Raw genomic sequence first — 24,024 nt, forward strand, 5'->3', positions numbered from 1 at the left:
ATTGTTCTGTTTTGGGGATGGGGCTACCAGCCTGACGAGGAAAGCCTGGGGCCCCGGCCTGGCAGGTGGCCCACGGGCGGGTGTGCCGTGCGGGAAGGCTGTGACGGTCACCATGTGGACAGTGATGGGAGCCCGGGGGCCTTTGTCATTTAGCCTTCATGCCGGCACCGTGTGGCGGGATTGTGGTCTTAGGGTGCAGCGTCTCCGACTGGTGGGGTCTCACTCCAGGTTCCTCGGTTGGCCCTGGGCCCGAGTTACACACAGAGCCAGGCGCCGTGTCCCTCCGGGCGGGGCCCCTTCCTGCAGCCTCATGGTTCTGATTCTGATTGAGTCCAAGCCGCCATCATCTGCAGAGGACAGAAATCGCCCCTTCCTTTGTTGCGAATTTCGGCTGAGCTGTGAGGGGTGTGGGAGCCCTCTTCGCCCCTCGCCGCGGAGGCAGGCCTGGGGCGGGAGGCGAGGCTCCTCATTCTGTGCTCCGGTTGTTCAAACACGGGACAAAGCCTCATCCAAAGTAAACAGGCTTTCTTGCTTTTAGGGAGGAAAGTGACACACATGCATATTCATTTATATGGTAATTGTTATTATTTAGCTGCACAGGGACCAGCATGGGTAATTTAGAGCACGGAAGAGATGCAGGGGTAGTGTTCAGGGAAAAGCCATGCATTCATAACCCGTCAGGGTTCTGCGCTTAGTGTTGATTTTCTCCCTCTCGGTGTAATGCAATCTCTTTGAAGAATTTCTTTGAAGTGACCGTCAAATGCATCAGAGAAGAGAAATCGGCACTTCGTGTGGGCCTATCAGAAGGAGGAGGGCCCTACCTGTTGGGGACCCTTTGGCCTTTCTTAGGGACAGGACAGCCGCATTCTTTGTCTGAGAGCGCGAGCTCTTCAGAACAGCTGACTAGGGTGAGGAGGCCTAAGAAGCCAGGCAGGAAATTCGGGAGGACAGGCCCTGTTCCACGGGGATTCTGAGTCTTTGTGTTCGCGCTCTGCTTGTCTGAATTACTAAGCACTCCCTTCTTTCCTGGGCACCCAACCCCGCTCCCCACTCTCCCCAGGCCTGTCTTCTGTTGCCGCTGGAGGGCTCCCTTCAAAATGGAAGGGATTTAGTTCCGGATGGCAGTGCATTCACACGGTTCAAAACTCAGAAGGTCCCCAAGTCCCCCTGTACTCCTGTCCCCAGCTGCCTGGTCCCTTCCCTGGAGGCGGCTGATGTTGGCACTCTCTTGAAAAAAGACTATTTGATACACAGAGAAGCATTTTTCTTTTTAGTTTTTAAAGATTTCTTTATTTTTAGAGAGAGGGGAGGGGAGGGGAAGGAGAAAGACAGGGAGAGAGACATTGATGCGTGGGAGAAACACCGATGGATTGCCCCTCGCACACGCCCCAACCAGCAACCCAGGCGTGTGCCCTGACCAGGAAACGGACCAGCAGCCTTCCGCTTTGTGGGACGACACCCAGCCCACTGAGCTGCGCTGGTCAGGGCTAGGAAGCATTTGTCTTTCTGAAGTGCAGTCACTGTGTCCCTCCCCTGCTGAGAACCCTCCCTGCCTCCCATCCTCCTTGGCTGCACCTGTCTGTGAAGCTCTGTGAGGCCCGGGCCTGCCGCGGCCCTGCACCTGTCCTCCACACCCCTGCTCGCTGCCTTCCCAACGTCCTCCAGCTTAGTCGGCGCCTGGGCACACTGTGGCAGACAGACCCCAAGGGGTTCCGGTGGTTCCCCTGCTTCCGGGGTCCACACCTTGTGGGACCCCTGCCCCTGGAGTGGGGGCAGGACCTACAGAAGAGGGCAGAGTGATGTGGTGCCATCTCTTGACCGCACACTACGTGAGACCCCGCCCCAGCAGGCCAGGGAGCAAGCCCCTCCCTCCATGCCTGATGGAGTCAGCTGCTGAGTCGGAGAAGCCCATGGTGGGAAGCCAGGGGTGGGGGTGGGCCCTCGGGCAGCCCCCAGCCAGTGAGAAGCCAGAGCTTTTCTCACGCACCAGCGTGGACGTGAAGCTGCTCTTCTCAGTCCGGCCTCAGATGAGAGCGCAGCCCGCGGACCACAGCGGCTGCCCTGGGCCGCCCTGAGTGGAGCGAGCAAGCAGCATTCCGACCTGGGCCTGGGATGTGTCGTGTTATGTCCCCAAGGGCAGGATGACTGTCACACAGCAGTAGAGGACATGCGCACACGCTGCCGGAGGCGCCCCTTCCGCGAGCTGGACAGCTGCGCCCCAGTCCCCGTCTTGGGTTCAAGTCACTCCCTCAGGGCGGCCCTGACCGCCTCACGCAGCCCCGGGGAGGCCGGGTTCCTGCTGCCCAAGGTCACAGCCTCCCGCCTTCTCCTCCAGACTTGAACTTCCACAGTTGTCATTAGGAATGTGAGTCCTGTGAGGGTGGGGGCCCTGCCTGTCCCATTCTGTAGAATCCCCCAGAATCTCACACGGTACCTGACGCAGAGTCCAAGCTCGGGAAACGTTGACGGTGACTCCCTGTTCGGTACCACAGTGCAAGGAAGTCCCGCCTGCACTCGCTGTCGCCCAGGGACTTGCGTGGGCAGGCAAGTGTCTGGCTAAGAGAGACAGAGGAAGTGTCTTGATGGTGGCCACCCGGCTGCCCAGCAGCGGGGGAGAAGGAGAGGCACGTCCTGGTTGCGAGGGCTTGTCAGGCGGCAGGAGTTCTAGACCCATGGACAGGCAGAGGCCGCCAGGCAGCAGCAGCGTGATTTGTGGGCGTGCAGATGGCTCGGGGCCGCCTCGCCTGGCCAGAGCCGTCCCCCGAACATCGGGGCTGGTGGTGGCAGCCAGGGAGGAGGCAGCGGCCCTGTGGGAGAGGTGCCTGGACCACAGCCTGTCTGAAGGGCGCCCTGTAACTCCGGCGAGCGTGTGCAGTACCCAGGCCAAAGCAAGGCTGTCTCACCCTCCCGAGTGGATGAGACTGCACAAGCCAGGGGCTTAGCAGTGGGCCTGGCCCTGGGAGGTGTGGTTGGTTAGATGGGATGTAAAGAGGCCTCTGCTTTAGTGAGCTCAAAAATGACTCTTGTGCCCACTGCTCACTGGGCCCGTGATCTGGTTACAGTGAAGCTCGGGAAGGGGAACGAGCAAGGCCAGAACGAAGCCCAAGCACAGTGGGGGCGGGGGGCAGAGCCAGTCCATCGGGCAGACACACCAGTGACAGCTGGCATTCGTGGCACATCAGGTGTGCCAGACACCGTGCCAGCTCTGACGCCCTTTCTGATTGAATCCTTACAACTGTCCTATGGGTTTTCGAAAACAAAGGCTTATGGGCACCTACTGAGTGCCAGGGACTGTTCCAGGTCGCACTGGGGACGAACAGAGCAAGGATACAGGCAGAATGCCCGTTGCCCGGGTGCAGGCGGGAGGCCGGTGCTATGCTTCCCCGGGCCACAGACGAGCAGCTGAGCACCGGAGACCCGCCGCTGGCCCACAGGAAGTACCCGTGCGGACCTGGAAGAAAAGCGGACCTCCCGGAAGCCCACGTTCAGAGCGGCCCCACAGGACCCCCACTCCTTGTGTCATCCAATGCAAACCGTTGACCATGCTGCTGAACTTTGACCTCACCCCCAAGCTCGTGGTCGGGCAGGTCTCTGGTCACACTGGAAGCAGGGTCACACCCTCAACCCCCAGTTAGCAGTGTGGGGGCTCCTTTACGGCACGTCGGAGGCAAGCTTACACTTGCGTCCTCAGGTTAACTTTCGGATCTTACTGAACGTCGCAGCGACGCTCAGCCAGTTCTGGGTAAAGGAGGGGGCGGGGCAGCGTGCTGCAGACTGCGCAAGCAGACTTTGAATTTCCCTGGCGGCTTTCTAGAGTCTCCCTTCCTTTGCTTTTTGGCCGCAGAGCGGAGTCAGTGCAGATGGAGCGGAGGCCTGGCTGCGGTGCGGAGGCACCAGCTATGCGTTTGATTTGTCCTTGCGGCGTCACCGGGCTGGCATTAATTGCCCTGCTCTCGTCTGCTGACAGGAGGAACACAGGGTTTGCGTGCCCTCGCTTTGCCACTCACGGGCTTATGGATGTCGCCCACAGCCTCTGAGGAGCGCGCTCTTATTGATCAACGGCTCTGCCAGGCCCGGGGTGGGGGGGGGTGTTCCTCCACCACGAACACGGTTGGTCAAGAAACCTCCGGCGTGTGTCACGGCGAGGCGGGGGCCTGGCTGGGCACGGAGTGGAGGCCGGTGAGCACCCTCATGGGTCCCTCACTTGTGGGTGTCTCTGGACCCCACGGTGGAGGCCATGGTTGGTTGGTCGGCCCATTGGTATGATACAGGGCTTGTTGGTGGCCTGTGGGGCCCGTCTGTGAGCCGAGCAGCACCCAGGTGCCCTGTGGGCAGCAGAATCACGTGATGTGTTTCACGGACCCTCTCAGTGCCACTGGGAGGAAAGGTGGGTGTCGGAAGTGCAGGACAGGGCCTGATGTCTGAGCTGCAGAGGGACGGGAGAGCGCAGCACTGTGGAGGTGGGACAGGACCGCACCGCGCCCGCCACCCCCGGCAGTGCTGATGCAGAGGCCGCAGCAGAGGCTGCTCCCGAGAGCCGAATGCCCTTCGGGGGCGCCCAGTGGAGGGCAGCAGCCCCTTGTCCCCATTTGTGGGCTCCGTGGGGCACTCAGTTGGCTGTCAGCTGCGGGAGCGTGTGGTGGGCACCAAGTTGGGGAGACGCAGGGCCGCAACCGCCCGCAGCTCTGCGCTCCCCCAGACATGGTGTCAGCCCTTCCTGGGCCTGGTCCCATCCAGCCCAAGCACATCCCCTCTGGGCATTGTTGGCATGGCTCCTACTTTGCAGGTAAGGAAACGGCCACCCAGTTGAAAAGTGGGGGACCAGGGCTTCCCATCTGGCTCAGTGCCATCAGCCAACAGGACGTGAAAGGGTTGCGGAGATGAAGAGGGTGAGTTTTGCTATAATCTGTGACATATTAGCTACCCCGGTTTTACGTATCAACCATCCGACGACCACCAGTGGTAACTGCAGATGAGAGTACCGGTTAGCCTGCAAGAGCAAACGCGCACTCTGTGGACATGCCTCTCATTTATTTACTAAGACGTGGGTTTCACTGGTGTCTGCCCCGAGGGGTTCTCCTTCTGCGAAGGCATCCAGCGCTCCTCACATCCCGCTTGCAACAGCTGGTGAGGTCGGGTTTTCCTGGAGCAACAGCGTGGGGCCCACCTTCCGGAAGCAGGGTTAAGAATGAGTATAGGAAGACATGGAACAGGGTCTCGGCTCCCCGGGACCCGAGCTGGAGGGAAAAGGCTGTCTGACGGGGAGAGAAGGGACAGGTGGGTGTGTGCTTTCTGGTGGCCAGGGCCCAGACACCCTGCGATAGCAACAGAGGGACAGTGACCAGGTGAGGCAGCAGCCTCGGGCGGGGGAAGATGGAGGGACAGCTGTGCCTCGGGAGGTGGCGGTCCAGAGCGTGCCCAGAGTATTGCCCACTTCTCGAGGGTGCCGAGCCACCCCCTTGGGGATTCAGCCTCTTGCCTCTTTTGGAAGGGGGATGCCTCCTGCCTCCCACAGCTCTCAGGAGAGGGAAAGGCGGCAGGCTGTCACCACATCTGCTGCCCGCGAGCTCGTGCGCCATTTTACAGAAGGTACTTGAGCACCTGTGGGTTTGTGGTCCACACGGTCCTGGAGCCAATGCCCGGGACACCGAGGGATGACTGTAGACGCCTTGTCGTCCTCGAGGACATGTCAGTATGCCGCACTTGGTCTCTCCACGTGCATTTCTCCTCTGGCTGCTAACGTGTCTCCTTTTTCTCTCGTGTGATGGGAAGCCACCTCCTATTTCATCAGGGAAAAAGGCCCTGGTGCATCTGTGACTGGCCTGACTTTGAGCCAAGTGAGTCTGGTTGGTTCCCCACCAGTGCTTCCCCACCTTCAGCCCCCGATGGCCTCCGAGGGGCTGTGCGGAGTCAGCCTTTGCTTACACTTAGAGCTGGGAGCTGGACGGGGCGTCCTACCGGAAGACCCAGGGGGGCGCCCCCCTCTGGTCTGTGGAGGAGAGGGGAGGAGACGAGGGGGCAGGCATCAAAAAGGCAGAGGACCCAGAGGGCAAGCGTCTTGCCACATGAAATTACCGTTGTGCTTGAATTCTAGTCGAGAGGAAGGGAAGACCAGCGTTCACAGGGAGCTGGGCACCGGTGCCCGGCAGGCCGCGCTCTGCCGGGCCCCGCCAAGTCCCCCAGGCCGGCTGGCTGCTTCGCTTTCCTTTTTTCTTATCTGTGACATCTGCTCAGTGCTTGTCCCTCCTGTGATGCCGTCCCCCTCGCAGCTGTGCAGACCTCCGGCTCCGTGCTGGCGCAGGGGGCGCCCTGAGCAGACGGCCTCTTTGATGTGTGATGAAGCAGAGCCCAGCCACGGGGCACGCTAGCGCCGGCGTCAGAATATCAATTAACCTGCTCCAAACAAAGCTGCAGCTCCAGCGGCGGGTAGGCCTCCCCAGAAGCGTCAGCAAGGTGGATCGCATATTCCAGCCAGGGATCGACTGATGCCTCCGCATGCAGTCACTCCTGGAAGGCAGACCTACGGGCCTCACTGCGGCCGACTGAGGGCCAGTCCGGGCAGCGCTCGGCCGCCACTTACTCATGTATGACCTCTCGCCTTGCCAGACTTTGCAGGCGTGAGCTCGCTCTGAGCCCACATTGGTTTCCCCCTGAAAGCAGTGTCCATCCTGCAACTGGGCAGTTGCAGGGACTGTCTATAAAGGCAGGAGCTTTGGGGAAGACCTCCAAACGCCAGGCCTGGGGCCCCCATCCTGAGAACGCCCCAGGACCAACACTCCCCGACCCAGAGGCCTTGGTCTCTGTGCCTCTGCTTTCCAGGGGGACTGCTTTGGGTGGGTGCAGGGAAGAAGGGTCGCCATGGCTGCCTGCCCCGAGGGCATGGGGCTGCCCTCCAGGGTCCCTCAGCGACATGGGGGTGGTGCCACCCCTCTGAGTCTGCAAGAGCAGCCTGGAGAGTGTGAGGTGGGGGTGGAGATTGGAGCCTTCAAGTCCCTCCAGAACCCCCTCTTTCTCAGTCCTTGAGTCTGGGATCCACGCTCAGAGCTGTGCGCCGGCGAGGCCAGGCTAATTAGGGAGATGCTCCTCATTTTGCTGCACTTTTCCTGAGTAATTGGAAGCCTGCTTTCTCCAGTGAGCCGTCGTCGGTGAGGGCTGTTCCCCTGAACAGCTCTAAAAGCTTTGGACCACATGCTGGAATCAGCTGCAAATGTATGGGCGAGATGCTAATGAGGGCTCCACGCACAGCGCTCACCACGGAGGCCCATCTCCTCCGGGTGAGGATGGAGTTCCCGCCTGCTTTCAGCTTCAAACGGGCTGGAAACATGGTCACCAGCCCTTGTCCTGGGAGGAGCAGTTGGTGGGCTCCCGAGCCCTCCCCGCCAAATCAGGGAAAACTCTGGGGCTGAGTGCAGCGAAGTTCAGGAGCCTGGGCGTGGCATCCGGAGTGCGTGGGGCCCCAGACGCCCGCCTCGGTGCCTGTGGACGCGGGCCTTTCTCAGGGCTGTGGCCCAGCGCCGGCCAGCGATAACAAGGACTTGAGGGAGCAGACGGCTCTTAACGGATTTTTTTTTTTTTTGCACTTTTGCTTCGTTAGTTTAGAAACCCAGGGTTCCATGCCTGCGTGTTTTCCTGCATAATTTGAGAAATTAATGAAAGCATGTCTGATTTTCCCAACACTCTTGGCTCTGTAAATTTGTTTAGCTTAAAAAAAAAAAAAGCCCTGTCACTTGAGGCTGTTGGAACCTAAATATTTTCATATCGAAGAAATGCAGGCTCCTCTTTGTTTTTCAGGAGAGAAAGGGCTCGTCCCGTGGGTCAGGTGGCCTTGCGCCTGAGCTTGCCTGTCCGTCCACCCTCTGACCTCAGCAGCCACGTTCCCCTAATGACCAGTGGGGAGGGGTCTCTGGCAAGTGGGGTTCCCCTTACGAGAGCCGGTGTCAGAGCCTCTGCGCAAACCCACCCCCCACTGCAGAATGCAACCTGAAGCTCTTACTGGTGATTTCATGTCGCTCTTCGCAGCTCGCTTTACCTGATGTCCTGGGTGCCGGGCTGAGACGTCCCATTGAGCGTGTGTGGGACTTGACTCGCGGGACTTGGAAGGACTTTAGAAACCGTCTGATGTGAGCGTTGCCGGGGGACATAAAACAGAGCTTGAGCAAACGGGAAGCTAACGTGTCGACTAGATATTGCAAAGGTGTCAATTCTTGTTAAATTAATCTACACACTGAATGTCAGTACAAAATCCAGGTACAATTTCTATTTTGGAACTTGATGGAATGTTTTTGCTGTGTACCTGGGAGAACAATTTTTCTTTTTGCAAAAAGACAAAGAAGGAGGAACAGGGTCTGCTGGATACAACAATAAATTACACAACAGCCAGAGTGGGGTGAGGGCGACGCCGGCGTCCAGGGACACAGGGAGGCCCGAGCCAGCATCGCGCCAGCAGCCAGACCCGGGCACGGGTGACGCCAGGCGGGGTGGGCCGTCGCACTGACCAGGTGCGGACAGTCGGTAAGACCTGAGACCACGCGACAGTGTGGCTCCGTTAAATATTTAGACGTAAAGACTGAAGCCACGAGAGAACACAACTTAGAGGCAGGTGACTACGCACAGCGTTTGCGGTGCCACGTGCTTTGCCCCCACGTCCACGCAGCTCCCGAGTGTGAATGCAGGAGGCTGGTTGATGTGGCCGGGAACGCCTGCGTTACAGACAGCACCACACGCAAGACTAAACGGCCCCAGACAGACAGCGGGAGACGTTAGCAAGGTCGCTCGCCTCTGAGGACCCGTGTGGTGTTTGCCAGAATGGGTTAATGTTTTTAACGTGTAAAGAGCTCTTGTAAGTAAATAAAAGGATAACCCCCCCAGGGGAAAGTGCAGAGAGAGCACAATAAGCATTTTTGGAAAAGAAAAAATTCAAATAGCCCAGGAATATGTGGACACAAGGCTGAGCCTCATTCGTGACAAAAGACACGTAAATGAAGGTAGCAGTGCTGGGCTCCAGGTGGCTGGACAGACGTCCCCTCGGGTACTGCCTGCCGTGGGCACAGGGGCAGGGGGCCGGGCCGTGGGGTCCACAAACCAGCCAGCGGTGTGGCCGTGACCTGGGGGCGCTCCCACGTGTACCACCACGCATGTCCAGTGTGTTTTATGTGGGACAGTGAAAAGCTGGGCCGAAACAAAACGCGCGGCCGTGTGGCTCTGTTCACACTGGCGGTGCAAGCCACACAGTGCCAGGCAGCTGCAAGAGCCCCCAGGGAGGAGCATTTTGTGACATGGGAATGTTCCTGGAAGGTTTTTGCTTTACCCGAAAAAACCAAACCCAGACCAGAAATAGCGTGTTCGGCATGAAGCCCGGGGGCAGACGTGCCGAGGTGAGCAGCTGCTGGTTGGGCTCCATGGTGTTATCAGCGGCTTGGGTCCCTATCTCGGCTCTTCACTGTTTCCCGAGGGGTGGACAGTGATTGCACCTTACTTCACAGTCCTGTTTGGAGTTGATAAAAATAAACCTTCTGAACCAAATCCCGAGCTATTCCCAGAAGGGCCTGAAGCCCGAGGGATCTCGGCCCTCTAGCGAGTTCGCTGCAGAACAGGAACTTCAACGCAGGTCTCTTCGTGCTGCGTTGGGGGCTTGTTCTTAAGCAGAGTGGGGTTTGGCTTTGACCTTGGCGGCTCCTGGTCCGGGACCCCGTATCTGAGGAGCTTCTTTAGGAAACCAGCTGAAACATGGGCAGAGCTGTCTGCACGGAGGTGCCTGTCCCGGCATGATTCGCGGAGGGTTGTTAGTGGCTGAAGTGTCACCCATGGGGCATGGTTAAGTGACCATGGCAGCTCGCTTCGCGGGACGCTGTGTGGCCGTTCCTGCGGTGGCCGTGGGGAGGGGAGCCGCCGTGAACACGTGCTTTGGTGCTGCGGTGTGCGGTGGAGAAGGTGGGAAGGACACGGAACACTTGTGCTGGAATTCAGAAGGGAACCGAGGGCAGGTCGGGTGATGTGCCCACCAGAAACTTTTATTTTCTTTTGTCTTAAAAGTTCCGATCTTTCTGTGAAGCTGATTCCTTTATTAATTCAAAAAAACCTGAAAACTGGAAACAGACATGCGCCTTTCTGACCCTCTGCCCAGGGCTGGATCCTGGACGGCATCCCCGAGACCCGGGAGCAGGCGCTGGTGATCCAGACCCGTGGGATCATCCCCAGACATGTCAGTGAGTGGCTCCGGGGGCCCCCCCAGCCTGAGCTGCCACCCAGGCACCACCCGAGGGGCGAGGGGTGGCACTGTTGGGCTTTTTAGGGACCTAAATACATCGGGGGCTTGTCCTTAACAATGTGGGCTTCAGTGTCGAGCCCAGTGGCTCCTTTGTCCCAGGAGTCCCACCTCTGAGAAATTCTTTTCAGGAAATGATAGAAAATGCGGCCAAGGCTCACGCACAGAGATGTCCCTCATGGTGTTATTTCTAAGCATTAGTTATTGATTGGTTTTCGAGAGGGAGGGATGGAGGGAGGGGGAGAGAGAGAAGCGCCAACGTATGTGTTGCTCCCCCTAGGGGTGCATTTGTGGACTGGCCTTGGTGTGTGCCCCAGCTGGGGGGGGGACCCGCAACCCTGGCGAGTCCGGGCAGCGCTCTAACCGATGGGGCCGCCGGGCCAGGGCCTCGGAGTGTCTTCTGTGAACGTGAAACCCGTCAGGAGTCCAGCGGGTGGGGTGTGCCGTCTTTGGCCTGAGGTCGTTGTGTTTGGTGCTGAGAAGGCCTCTCGGGGTGGGGGTGGGGTTTAAGGTCATCACACAGTGTCAGACCCACAGGGCTAGTTACTGGTCCCTGGACTCAAATGTCTAGGACCCGCTGTCCAACACGCCTGGTTTCCTTCTTTGCTTCCTGCCCAGTCATGCTGAGCGCCCCAGACACGGTCCTGATCGAGAGGAATTTGGGGAAGAGAGTCGACCCTCAAACTGGAGGTAGGCACCCCCGCCCCCACTGTACCACACCCCCACTCCACCCGCAGCGGCGTGCTCAGCGGCCGTGTCCTCCTGTGCTGGCAGAGATTTACCACACCACCTTTGACTGGCCCCCTGCGTCTGAGGTCCAGAACCGCCTGGTGGTGCCCGAGGGCATCTCGGAGCTGGAGACGGCACAGAAACTGCTGGAGCATCACAGGAGCATCGTCAGGATCCTCCCCTCGTACCCCAAAATCCTGAAGGTCATCAGTGCCGACCAGCCGTGTGTGGATGTCTTCTACCAGGGTGAGCTTGGGTGGGGAGCGGGCTCACCTGCACCCTGACCTTCCGTGTCCCACGGTCACTTAACCTGGCGCTGCCCGGCATCCAGGACGTGCCTGGGACCCTGGGGGTCCCCGAGGGGTGAGGTCCCTGGGAGCACCCACTCGGACCCCTGGGCTGGCCTTGTACGTTCTGTGTAGTTGGCAGATTTGACTGTGGGGTGGGGCGAGGAGTGGCGAGGGCCTTGGTGGGAGAGCCGGCAGCACTGTTTCCGTCCGGGTGAGGGAGATGGGAGGGAAATTCTATAAAAACTGAAAACATGGCATCAAAATCCCACCGCTACCATGAAGACTGAAAACCCACAGTGCAACTCGAGTGTCCTGAGCCACTGAAACACCGGCTGACGTGGGCAGGTGTGTGTGGGGTGGGGACTGTGGGGCTTGGCTGTCCCGCCCCTGCGACCTGTGTTCACTGCCCACCACGTGTGCCCCGTGCTGTCGTGGGCAATTCTCTTTACCCTGCAGAGCCTCGGCTTTGCCAACCCTAACGTGGAACCTGTGGCCTGCCTCCCCTCCAGCCTGGGGGGCGATGGCAGGGTCCGGACGGGGGCTCTGCCGGTCACATCTCCACTGGGGTCAGCTCAGTGCACATCACCCGTTCTTGCTCTCGTTGTGACTCGGCCTCTGTCCGCAGGCCAGGGGGAGTTGGGGCCCCTGCCCCACAGCTGATGAGTGAGGAGTTTTTAAAGTCATGCCAAGCCTCAGTTGTCTGCAAGGCCAGCTGTCCCTTCTGTGCCGTGACAGGCCAATGACAGTAAAAATGCCACCAGGCACCTAAGACACTTGGCCGCTTACACAGGCTGTCTGGTGTGCTCTCTCAACTCCCTCCTGCAAGGGGAGCTTTGCTTGGTGGGGAGGTGGTTCCGAGCGCCCTGGGGTGGCCCTGCTGCCTGCCCACCTTCCTGCGGGCTCTCCACGGGTCACCACCCACCAGGGGTGTTCAGAAATGCCAGGCTCGTGGGCAGCTTGCGATTTTCCCGAGGTCTTGCCTCTCAGAAGGGCCTTTAGCAGCAAACACCGCCGTCTGAAGATAAACAACGTCTGTCTTGTGCCGTGATTCTGAACGTACAGAGTAATTGCTTCCAAGTTACTTAATTACATTCAAAAGTGCATGTGATCGTCCATGAAGAGCTCATGCTTGGAATTGTAAATAAAAATGTGAGTGTCTGAATATATTAACTATTATTAATTAATAATGCAGAGAGAGGAATAGGAAATTGGAACGCAGAATTCTCTCTGTTGCTTTTTTACTCTCTGCAGTACATCCGGCAACCACATATTTCTGGAAAAGAGTAATTAGAGGTCGGGACTGTCTGGGGGACCATTACTTCTCATTAGCTTGGTTAGCGACTGTGAAGTGAGCACCAGTTCGTGAGCAGCTGCTTTGCCCGCCCCGTTTGCTCTCCTCGGCTGTGCTGGCCCTGGAAGGTCTGGGAGTGCAGAGACCCGGGCTTGACTGCCTCCTCCAGCCGTTCCCACTGGTGGAGGTCACCCGTGCCTGTGGGCGGGGAGAGTGGTCCCTGTCCCGCCACCCCTCTGTCAACGGGGTTGAGAATAACTCGGTCCCCCTGGGACTGCGCACCGAACGAGCCAGAGCGAGCCTGCAGTGTTCAGCTTGGCGGTCACCACGCGCAGCAGCGACGGTGATGGGGTCGTGCACGGCCTGGCACAGGGGACCAACCTGCCTTCGCCTTTCACTCCAGAGCGAGGGGACTTGTGGTGTCTCTCGTGACCCTGCCAACTGAAAACACCCACGAAGAGCCGAGAGGTCCACATCTGCACGAGGGACACGTTCTCCTGGCTCTCGGTTTCGTTCCCCTCCCCCAGCAGGGGGCATTTGGCAACGAGTGGCGGCATTGTGGTTGTCACACCTGGGAGGTGCTGCTGGCACCTGGTGGGGGGGCCAGAGATGCTGCTCAGATGCTACCATGCACAGGACAGGCCCCACGTGGAGATTGTGAGGCTGGCCGCCCCTGCCACCCCTGGCCCTGGGTCAGGGTGTCTGGGTTCCTGAAGGCAGCATGCTGGCTTTGCCCTTTGCCCAGGCCATAACCCACCTGAAGGGGGAAGGTGTCATGGGGCCACCCATGGCTGACCTTGGGCACGAGATGCTCTGGGTCCCTGGCATGAGGCGGGGTGGCTAGGGAGACCTGTTTTCACACACGCAGCTGGGGAGCGGGCTTGGCCTTGGCCTCAACCAGAAGGCCGCTGCCCTGTCGGGCGCCTGGCCCGCCCTACCCCAGCCGCCCCCTGCCTGCTCTCACGCCTCCCGCGTGCTCCGTGCTCGGGTGGCAGGTGGCTGGTTGGATGTTCAGTAGCTACTGGTGTCCCGGGTCCTGCTCTGTGCGACGGCCTCAGTGCTGCAGATGCGCCCCGTTGTCCCCGCTTCTTTGTTCACCAAACGCCAGGGCACCACACTGCCCGGGCTGCGCGGCTGCACCGCCCTCTTCTGGGGCCTGGCTGGTGGCTGCGTCTTTGGGGACTCACAACAAAGCTGGTGTCACTGGAACGTGGCTGCAACTTATTCCCCACCAGTCCCCGAGTCCTTCAGAAGTCCCCATGTGCTGGGCCCCCGCGCGGCCTGAGGCGGTTGTCAAACGCTGTCTGTGCCGCTGGGAGACCGGCCAGCTCCGGGCTCAGGCTAGAGGCTCAGCCGGCACTCACTCGAGTGGGAAGCATCCCAACCCAGTAGTGCACATCTTGTGTCCTGGGGCCAGCCTCCAACACAGCCAGCCCCCCTTCAGCCGGGAGGGAAGCTCATTGTCCCCTCCCAGCTCGGTGCCAGGCCTGAAGCCCAACCCTTGCCCTGCTTCGCCCTGCTCGGCGGACTCAGGAGGGTCTCCCCGGAGCTGGGGAGGGGAGGAGTACTTCTGCTGAGAGAGGAGCCTGCGCACAGTGTCGGGGCGGTTCCCCCTGTCTGGGGCCAGATTTATTACCCTTATACCCTGTCTTCCAGCTCTGACCTATGTCCAGACCAACCACCGATCCAACGCCCCCTTCACCCCGAGGGTGCTGCTCTGCGGGCCCGCGGGCAGCGGGAAAAGTCTGCAGGCTGCGCTCCTGGCCCAGAAGTACAGCCTCCTGAATGGTGAGTGCCTGCCCTGCCCTGCTCCTGGCTGCCCCTGCTCCTGCCCCCAGGCCCTCCGGGCGACAGGGGTGGCCGGGAGGGGGCCAGTGTTGCTTCTCTTGCTTGATCTCAGCTCTGAACCATCTCCAGTGCGTCCATCTTTGCAAGGCTGACGTTTTTTCTCCCCTAAGAATAATGCCATCCAGACATTAACCGATGAAACCACGTGTGCAGCCCAGAGAGCTGGGCAGTCTCTGCCCATCCGCCATCACAGCCTCTGCAGCGCGGTTCTCGTGGCTGGCCGCCCGCAGCCCCCTTGCAGCCGCAGCTCCTGCATAGCACGGGCTGCTGTTCATTTATTTTCCCCGTCTCGTGTGGCTCCCCGACCTGGGTCAGTGTGTTTACAGGCAGACCACTTCTGAACCAGAGGGAGACTTCTCGCTTGGCACAGTGTCGATAAATATTTTACCAGGAGGAGAGGAAATATTGAAATCAGTTCTTCAGGACTTGCCTGGCGTGGTCCCAGGCGGTCTTGGCTGCCAGCCCGTCTTCAGGAGGGTAAAGGGCTGGGAAGGAGGCAGACACGGCACGGTGGGGGTGGGGGGCTCAGGGCACTGTCCCCCAAATGTTTCACCAGACTAATTGGCCTCTACTTCACTTACGATGAAAACATGAGACCTGTACCCCCAACTAGGTGAATGTACATACCCCACATCACACACACACGCCACACCGCTGTGTGCGGGCACACTCACAAATCCGTAACATACCACCCGAGAAGGGCCAGGCTGCGAATGAGAGTGCCTTCCCCTCTCATTTAGGTCTCCTGCAAGCCAGGAATTAAAGACAAAAATCATACCCACAGAATGAAGGTAGAGAACTGAGCAGTGATTCTGATGAGTATGGAAAAAGGCAAATAATAGTAATACTTGTATTTTACTAAAATTTCTCAGTGATAGTATTCTGGTTTGATGAGTATGGAAAAATAGCCCGGCCACTTGAGGATTAAAAATGCTTTTGCTGGCATCAGTGGTTTTTAAAAACCATTATTCAGATAATTTCTTCGGACGTCCCCTGAAGAGGATCGGAAGGCTGGATCCCAGCTCAGGAGCAGGAGGGCCTCTTCGCTGAGACTGAGCAGCAGTCTGCTCCAGCTGCGCCCGCGGGGGCCGGGGGTCCTGTGCTGCGTGTGGCGGAGGGTCTGAGCTGTGTGCCACTGGCACCTGGCTACAGTGCTGCTGGCTTCACGCACGCGCTTGGCACCGTGTCCTGCTTCATTTACGCAGGCACCCTCATTCAAGAAAGGCCTCTTTTAAATTTTTTTATTTATTTATTTTTAGGGAGAGGGGAAGGGAAGGAGAGAGGGAGAGAAACATCAATGTGTCGTTGCCTCTTGCGCGCCCCCTACTGGGGACCTGGCCCACAACCCAGGCATGTGTCCTGACTGGGACTCAAACCAGTGACCCTTGGCTTTGCAGTCCGACACTCAATCCACTGAGCTACACCAGCCAGGGCAGAAAGACTTCTTTTAAATGTTATTTTCCAATTACGGTTTACAGTCAAAATTATTTAGTATTAGTTTCAGGTGCACAGAATTGGGGTTAGACAATCATCTGAAGAAACTATTTTTTAAGTTAAATTGTTTTCAGTGCACCAATCATGAACAAAGAATATTATCAGGCTAGATTTTTCTTTTTAAATATTTTATTTATTTATTTTTAGAGAGAGAGGAAGGGAGGGAGAAAGAGAAACATTGATGTGTGGTTGCCTCTCGCACGCCCCCTACTGGGAACAATGGCCCGCAACCCAGGCATGTGCCCTGACTGGGAATCGAACCAGTGACCTTTGGTTCACAGGCCAGCACTCAATCCACTGGCCCACACCAGCCAGGGCAGCATTTTATTTTTTTATTATTACCCAAGAACATGCTTAGAGAGACGGAAAGGGAGGGGGAGAAACATCGACCAGTTGCCCCTCACCCAGTTGCCAGCTGGGGGGACTGAGGACCACACCCGTAACTCAGGCATATGCCCTGACCGGGAATCGAACCTGTGACCTTTTGATTTATGGGACAACACTCCAACCAGCTGAGCCACACTGGCCAGGGCTGTGTCTGATATTTTAAATATGTCTGGTAGACAACACAGCATTGGTCTTGCTTTTAAAAAAAACCCATTCTGACATTTTCCTGCCTTTTTGTCTAGTCCTTTTCCGTTTAAAGTAATTTTTATATGGTGGGCGGGGTCAAGTCTGCTATCCCGGACTTTTGTCTTCTATTTTGTTACCCATTCTTTGTGCCCTCTCTTGCCGACCTCTGGGTGAACCAAGTATTCAGCAATCCAGTGTCTTCCCTCTGTGGCCTCCTGAGCCTCGCCTCTTTGCTGTCTCATGTCCCGGGACCGGTGGCTCTGGGGGCTGGGATGTGCCCTGTCTTCATCGGGGTCGCTCCTGAGCTACTGTCGCACCTCTCCGTGTGCGATGCAGCCGCCTCCCAGCAGGACTGTCCTTGTGCCTCACTGCCATCCCTCCTGCCCTGGTCACACGCGTCCCCTCTCCGTGTGTCGTGTGCTCTACGGCCCTTTGTAGTTGTTTTCACCTTACACAGCCTTTTCTCTCGAGTCAAGAAATGCTGGGGGGGTGGGGAGAGGCTTCCACACACGCCCGCGCGCCAGCCTTCCTCACTGCCTCGTTCGGGCCCAGGTCTCCATCGGGTATCGTTGTCTTTCCGCCCAATGAACTTCAGTGTCTCTTGCAGGGAGAGTCTGCAGGTGACTCAGGCTCCCAGCTCTCATCCGTCTGAAACTGTCTCTATCTCACGACCGTTCTCGAGGGTGTTTTGCTGCGTGTAGAAGGTCCGTGACAGCACTTTGAAGGTGTTGTCCGTCTTCCCGAGGCTGCCCATCGCTCCTGGTGCAGGTGCAGGCCATCTCCCCCGTGGCTCCCACTCGGTTCTGCCCTCGGCTCTCTGCTCTTTCCCCAGGCCCGCCCTGCCCCCTCTCTGCTTCATTTCCAGCACTTTCCACTGATAGCTTTCCTGTCTAGCCCGTCCAGGGACGTTCTCCAGTTCTAGTGTTTCCATCTGGTTTATTATTATTATGCTGTAGTTGCCAGTTCTCTGCTGAGACCACTCCACCTGGTCCCTCATTTTAATCTCCTTTGCCTTAAGGTCTTGAGTGTGTTGGTGACCCCCGCTTCGGGGGACTGAGGGCAGACTGGCGCCAGCACTGCGTCTCCGTGGGTCTCCGCTCTTGTTTCCTTGCCTGTGCTGTTGTTGTTTGTCATTGCTGCTGCCTCTCAAGTAGCTTTATTGCCTGCTGGACATTGTGGTTCTCAGGTTACTCAGTCTGGTGGGTGTGGCTTTGCTGTAGGAATGGTGAGTTCAGCCCTGGCTGCTGTGGCTCAGTGGATTGAGCGCCAGCCTGTGAACCAAAGGGTCACTGGTTCGATTCCCAGTCAGGGCACATGCCTGGGTTGCAGGCCGGGTCCTCAGTAGGGGACGGGCGAGAGGCAGCCACACATTGATGTTTCTCTCCCTCTCTTTCTCTTTCCCTTTACTTCTGTCTAAAAAATGAATATGTTTTTTTAATTAAAAAAAAAAAAAGAATGTTGAGTTCAAAAGAGTTGAGATTTTGAGTTTTAAAAAGCAGTTAATTGAGTGGAGGATCCATTTGTCCAGTTGAGGCTTACTTGTAGTTTTGCAAAGGTGGAACGAGGGTGCACTTACGCTGGGGCTAAGGTGTGGCCTTCCTGGAGTCTCAGCGAAGAGTCGGGGGGTCCAGCGTGGCTCTCCCTCCCTCAGTGCACAGCTTCCCAGCAGCTGTTCTCTCCCAGGCCTGTGGAGTCCCACTCCTCCGTGTGCGGCTTTGCCCTGACCAGAGATGCAGGTGGACCCCATACGGGTCCCTGGGATTCCTCCTCTGCATAACTCCCTACCCCCGCCATGACCCCAAGCCACAAATTCCCACTGTCACCGAGCCCCCACTTCCATCCTGTTGCCCGCCGCTCTGTTTGGTCCCCACCTTCCTGTGCTGAGGTTTGACAAGTCACCACAGGGGGAAGTCTCGGGTGAACGTGGGACCCCGTGTTTCCCTTCCTTCCAGAGCCGTGGCCTGGCCGGCTGTGGTCCCGCCCCCGGAAAGCATGGAGTCATCCACTTTACGGCTTTTTCCGGCGGAAGGTAGCAATGATGCCTGTCAGTCCTTCGTGGCCAGACTGGCCGCTAAGCATGTGTTTGATGTCCCCCAGAGCTGGGTGTGAACCCCGGCTGCACCACCCCCTGGCGCTGTGAGCTAGGACAGGGGGCACCCCCTCTTTGAGTCTCAGTTTGCTCACCGGAAGAACAGCAGGCTGTGGTGAGGACCAAGAGGGACAGAGCACGCCCAGCGTGGCACCCGGCACGTGGGGCGGCCTCCGTGACCACCCGCCTTGCTGCTACTCCTGTTCCTTGAGTGGGCGAAGCTGCAGGCCAGTTGGAGGACAGTCACTGCTGTCATCTCCACAGCGAGGGAAGCCTGTCCCTACTGAGGACGAAGACTTTAGCGATGGCTGTTGTCTTAAACGTTCACTTCATTCAGTTAATTTTAGGATTGCGTTTGGCCTTGAAATTAAGAGAAGCAAGATTGTGCAGTTAACAGCCATGAAAGTAGAGCTTCAACCTTCAGCTTTGGCTGGTGAGGGCGTTGGTAGCCAGGAGGGGGTGGCCCGTGTTCATGCCATCTTGACTGACACCCCCTGCGTGTGGGCCGTGCTGGGGCTCGGGACAGACAGGCTCCCGCCTGCACGACCGTGCCTCCTAAGGGGTGCAGCAGTGTGGCCGGGGCACGCCAGTATGCTGCCTTCATCACGGGGGCCCGTCTGTGCCAACAAGTCACCCTGCGTGTGGACCCACAACCCCGAGGACTCAGCTTGCCGAGTGGGATCACCTGGCTTCCCGCTGCCCCCTGAGTGCACAGTGTGAGCAAGAGCGCGGTGCAGCTCGAGGGGCCGGGGTCCAGGGTCCTGTTCTGCCCTCCCCACTCCGCCCACTTTTAATCTGTCCTTTGCCAAGCGTGTTCTTTCTTATCCCAGTCCTCCTCCTCCTCGGCCTCTTCTCTATTCCCCAGTTCCTTTTTCCTGTTTACTTCGCTCGGACACACACTTGCACTCAGGAAATCCCTTTCATGTTTCTTTCAATGATCTTGTTTCCTGCCCAGCAGGCAGCTCTGGGTTTCTTTTCTTCTTATTCTCCTGCCTGTTGAAAATTTAACGGAGTCTTCCCGGCCCTCTCCCCTCCAGTCGGCTGCGGGCAGCTGCTGAAAGAGGCCGTGGCGGAAAACTCCAGATATGGCCAGGACATCCGGCCGTTTTTTGAAAAGGAGATAGCAGGTAGGCCACGCTTTCCACAGCCGCCACCCCGTCGCGGGCTCGGGGTAGAAGCTGCCCGCCGTGAGGTGCGCCAGCGCCCCCCCCCCCCGCCCCCCCGCGCTCACACCGGTGAGGGCAGCCGGGCTCTGGGACCTGGGCTCCCCGGGGGCAGAGCCTGCCCTGGGGTGAGGCCTCAGGGCTGCCCAGCCTTTGGGGGGGGTGGTGCTCGGTGGGCCTGCACGGCATCCACCGTGAGTGTCCGGAAAGTTTCTGTTTATCGGGAACGTTTGCTTACATGGGGCGAACCTAAAACAGAGATCCAGCGGAGGCCACGGGCCGGTGTTCCGATTTCACCCGCAGTCAGAGCCGGGAGGCTCAGACCGCTCTGCTGGTCCTCGGCGGGCCTTATGTGACTGACCTGCCTGATGGGGCCGCTGGGCCTGGCCATCTCTCCAGGACCCGCCCCCTCTCCTACGATCCACAATCTGAGGATGTTCCTAGGATCCGACCCTCAGGAGGGGGAGCCTTTGCGATCGTTCTAGTCCAGTTTCCTGCGGCCGTGAGTGAGCTGTGGAGGGGCTGAGCCACTGCGGCCACCCAGCCGGCTCGCATCTGGGCCCCTCTGGACCCCGAATCCCCCTCAGGCAGAGCGGTTTTCAGGCCCCTGCGTCTTTCGCTCGTGCGGTCAGCACAGCTGTCAGGTCTGACGTGAGTGTGGGCTGGTGAATCCCATCGACCCCAAACGGGTGTGCTGGCTGGGACACCCTCCCGGCAGGACACACAGGGCCTTCTCCCACTGTCTTCTGGACACAGTGAGTTGACAAGGAAGCTGTAAGAACAGGCTGCCAGCTCCCAACCGTCAGCTCAGAGAGCCCCCAGGGCGACGTTCAGTGTGCAGAGGCAAGGTGTGCGCAGGGCAGGTCACAGAGAGAGTTGGTTCCCTCCTCAGCCAGCGGCTGTGGGAGCCGGAGGCACCAGGCGAGTCACGTCCATGGCGAGCTTCAGAAGATCCCTGCCTGTTCAGACCCTGGGGAGCCCCCAGCTCTGTGCCGCTCTCAGAGCGCGGGCCTCTCAGAGTCAAGGGGGACGTGGGAGTCCCAGGTTGCAGGGACAGGTGAGGACCAATGGGCAGTGTGCGCAGTGCTGGTACGAAAGCGTCATCGTGGTGGCCGCGAGGATAGGGACCTGAGGCGCAGTTTCATCCTGCAGTGCCAGCCTCCGGTCGTGGGGCGCTGGGCTGCTGAGCCCCCTGGAGAACCTGTGATGGTGGAGCGAGTGGCTGCCTGACAAGGACACAGACTTGCGGCGTTTTACAAGAGACGATGCGGCGCAGGGCGTGGGGTGCGGACCAGGGGTGTGACTGACTTCTTGGGCAAGGAGCCTGCAGCGGTTCAGGAGAGGCAGGGCCCAGGCAGGTGGCACTGGTGCCTGTCCTGCAGGGTCTGCAGGGGTTCTTAGACTTGCGTCTTGAAGCTTTTTCTCAGGTGGAGTTACAAAAAGTAAACATTCATGCAGCTCCCAAAGGTGCACCCCTTCTCTGACCCTGTAATGCACACTGTGCGCCTGCTGGGGCTTGTGGAGCCCCTGACCGCCTCGGGGTGACCAGAGGGACCAGGCCCAGGTGGCGCCCTCAGCAGTCGGGACTCTTGGTGTGTCCCCCCCACCCCCGTCTTTGGGAGGGCCAGGGGATTCGCCTTCGGTTGCTAAGTACGCAACCGTCCGTCCCTGAGCTCCTGCCACTGCAGGCTGTCGCCCTCTCCTCTCACCTTGGAGCCGCAAGCCCCAGAGCCAGCAGCTTCGTCACTGAGGCCACCCTGGAGGTCATCGTCACCACCATCAGCAGCTCAGTGGGGTAGTAGATCCAGATGTCATCCTTTGTCCCTTTGTCCTTCCCCCATGGAGCCACTTCCTCTCACCCCCCATGGGGCCTCAGGTTGTGACGTTCCCAGCCGTGACCTCTGCAGGCTCAGTTATGTTCTCTGGTGTCCCCGCAGGGGCTGCCAACACCTCCTCCTCTCGGATCAGCGGCAAAATTAATAACGGTGTTGTTTTCCATCTTTCACGTTTACTGGGCAGAGCACCCCAGGGCCCCGTCTTAGCTCTGGATCCTAGGCTCTGGGCGACTCGCCAGGGACAGAGGCCTGGGGAGACGTTCCTTCCGTGGCCTGGACTTGGAACTATATTGGTCTGACCTCCTAAACAATGCCGACTTGGGTGCTGCAGACAGAACAAATTTATTCCCGGGGTGGTGCCTTCTCTCTTCAGCCGCCGCTTCTGCAGTCACGGGAGCGGGCAGTTGGGGCTGCGCGTGACCCAGGGGTCAGCTCCAAATCACTTTTACATGGATGCGGAACAAGCCACCAGCCTGCTCTGGGCTTTGGAGAAGTGTCTTCTCAGGCCCTACACACCATCAGAGTGGGGTGGCCCTGCCCCTGTCCCACGGCAGGGGGCGCGACCGTGCTGCCTGACCCCTCAGTCAGGATCGCTTCCTCTGCTGACACCTGGGGGACTCGGCGCTGCCACCTCCATGGATGGCCAGTTCCCTCCCCGGGCACCACTCCCACCGTAGGGCCTCGGCGGAGCCGAGGTTTCCTAACTCCTGAGACCTGAAGTTTCCCCGGAAAGCGGCCACCTGTCCTGTCTGCAGGGCTGTCTGGGTCCCCAGTTTTCCCCGAATGCCACAACCAGCCCTCCTCATCAGCCGCAGCGTACCCTGGGGAGGTCGGCAACCCTGTATTGCTTGCCCTTTCCCAGGACCCTGGGCATGTGGCTGTGTGTGGGGCTGTTACAGGCGGCAGGTGCACCCCAATCCCAGATTGCTGGCTCTGATCTGTGGCCTGCAGGGCGGCCTCCAACCTGGCTGAGCCGACTGTTCATTCCCGAGCATGGCCCGGGCTGTCTCTGATCGGCCGCCCGGGGGAGACAAACAGCGGAAGGCGAGCCTTGCCTGAGTCGCTGTGGGTGTGTGCCCTGCACGTGAGGCGTCTGTCTCCATCCGGCCGCTCTGCTCCCTTGGGGTCATGGGGTCTGGGACTGCCAGCCAGGGCATCTCCAGCCATGGGGGTTTGCCTCGGACTCCCGCTTTTCGCGTTTCCCACCTCTCCGGGAGCAGACTGTGTTCTAACACCTGCCCACCTGGCTCGTTGGCCAAAGTACCAGGAGCTACTACCTCCCTTCACCTTATCAGCATCCCCACCTGTGAGCTTCCGCCCCACCGCTCAGAAATCGGGGGCCCGAATCCCTGGGCACACGCGCCAGACGTGAGGCCCTTCTGGTGAAGAGGCGGGTGCTTAATCGGCGTAATAACTTCCCCTAAAAGCCAAGTCCTGATGTGCAGGAGAGATAATGTGGAGGACAGATCATTACTGAGTTACCCATGCCTCCTCCCTAAACATTTCTCTGTGGAGAAGGTCCCTCAGGGCCCAGCAGAGCAGGGAGGAGGCGGGAGTTTGAGGGAGATGGACTGTCATTCGCACCTTTTCTGGTAATGAGACCCCCCCCCAGCCGTAGCCAGCCAGCGCAGCCCTCACAGCGCACACAAGCCAAGCCGGCCCCAAACGGGCATGATTGCGGGCGTTTTCGCGAGGCTTCTGCACAGCCACCTCCCGGGAGGCCTGGAGCAGAGCGCAGCTGGCGCGCCCCCTTTTTGGGGGGGAATTAATATTCTCGTCACTAAATGCACACTAAAGATCCGACAACAGACCAGCTTTTTGCTTTTGTTAAAAACTCGCAGAGAGCTGCCGAGTTGAAAGCAGAGTGAGCCTTCCCGTCTGAGCCGGTGGGCGAGCTCGGCCTGGGTGAGGGTGGCCGCCCACCCTCTCCGCAGAGGGGCACGTCGAGGGGCCGCTGCCGGCTCCGGAAAGGCTTTGCTCGAGGTGTGTTTGCACTCGTGGAAGGCAGCGCCTGGCTCCCTAAATTATTCACCAGTTGATTAATGGACTCACAGGGGTATAATTAGGAGAGGGAGAGACAGTGGGCACCAACCGGCACAGTGCTTGGGGGAACGGGAGCCTTCATTTTTTCACGGGAACTTTCTCGGGTGCTGGGCGTTTGAAGATAAGTTGGGAAGAGCTCGGTGCTCTTCTCTTTTGAAGTGGAAATAGGACAGTTTGAATCCGTCGAGTTTAATTTTTCACAAGCTTTAGGGGCCCTGCGGTGCAACTCCCTCTTTATTATTGAAAAAACTCCACATTTTTCTTTCATTTTGTGTACACGCGGTCCAGGCAGTGAGCAACACACACGTTCATTTACCCTTTCATTCGGCTTGTCTTTTAGCGGGTGTCCCTCCCCGGGGCGGCCCCCACTCTCGCCCCAGCGGCAGGGCTGCCGGGGGTTGATTA

The 24,024-nt window shown here is 58.8% G+C and overlaps 1 protein-coding gene across 9 annotated transcripts in view; it reads left to right on the forward strand.

The window, feature by feature from the left end:
- Positions 1 to 24,024, forward strand: part of AK8 (adenylate kinase 8) — a 73,561-nt gene that overhangs the window by 14,651 nt on the left and 34,886 nt on the right. For 7 of the 9 annotated variants that reach the window (XR_011650955.1, XM_045196865.2, XM_053919434.1 and 4 more), the window contains 5 exons: positions 10,124 to 10,205; positions 10,883 to 10,954; positions 11,039 to 11,239; positions 14,231 to 14,362; positions 19,616 to 19,705. Coding sequence is in view for 8 of the 9 variants with exons in the window: in XM_045196865.2 (XP_045052800.2) it covers positions 10,124 to 10,205; positions 10,883 to 10,954; positions 11,039 to 11,239; positions 14,231 to 14,362; positions 19,616 to 19,705 (577 nt within the window). In the remaining variant the exon portion in view is untranslated. Of the gene's footprint in view, positions 1 to 10,123; positions 10,206 to 10,882; positions 10,955 to 11,038; positions 11,240 to 14,230; positions 14,363 to 19,615; positions 19,706 to 24,024 lie in introns of those variants that run through there. The other 2 variants (XM_053919441.1, XM_045196866.3) reach the window with 2 other exon arrangements.

This window comes from Desmodus rotundus, chromosome 1, assembly GCF_022682495.2.
Source record: "Desmodus rotundus isolate HL8 chromosome 1, HLdesRot8A.1, whole genome shotgun sequence".
Classification (NCBI taxonomy): domain Eukaryota; kingdom Metazoa; phylum Chordata; class Mammalia; order Chiroptera; family Phyllostomidae; genus Desmodus; species Desmodus rotundus.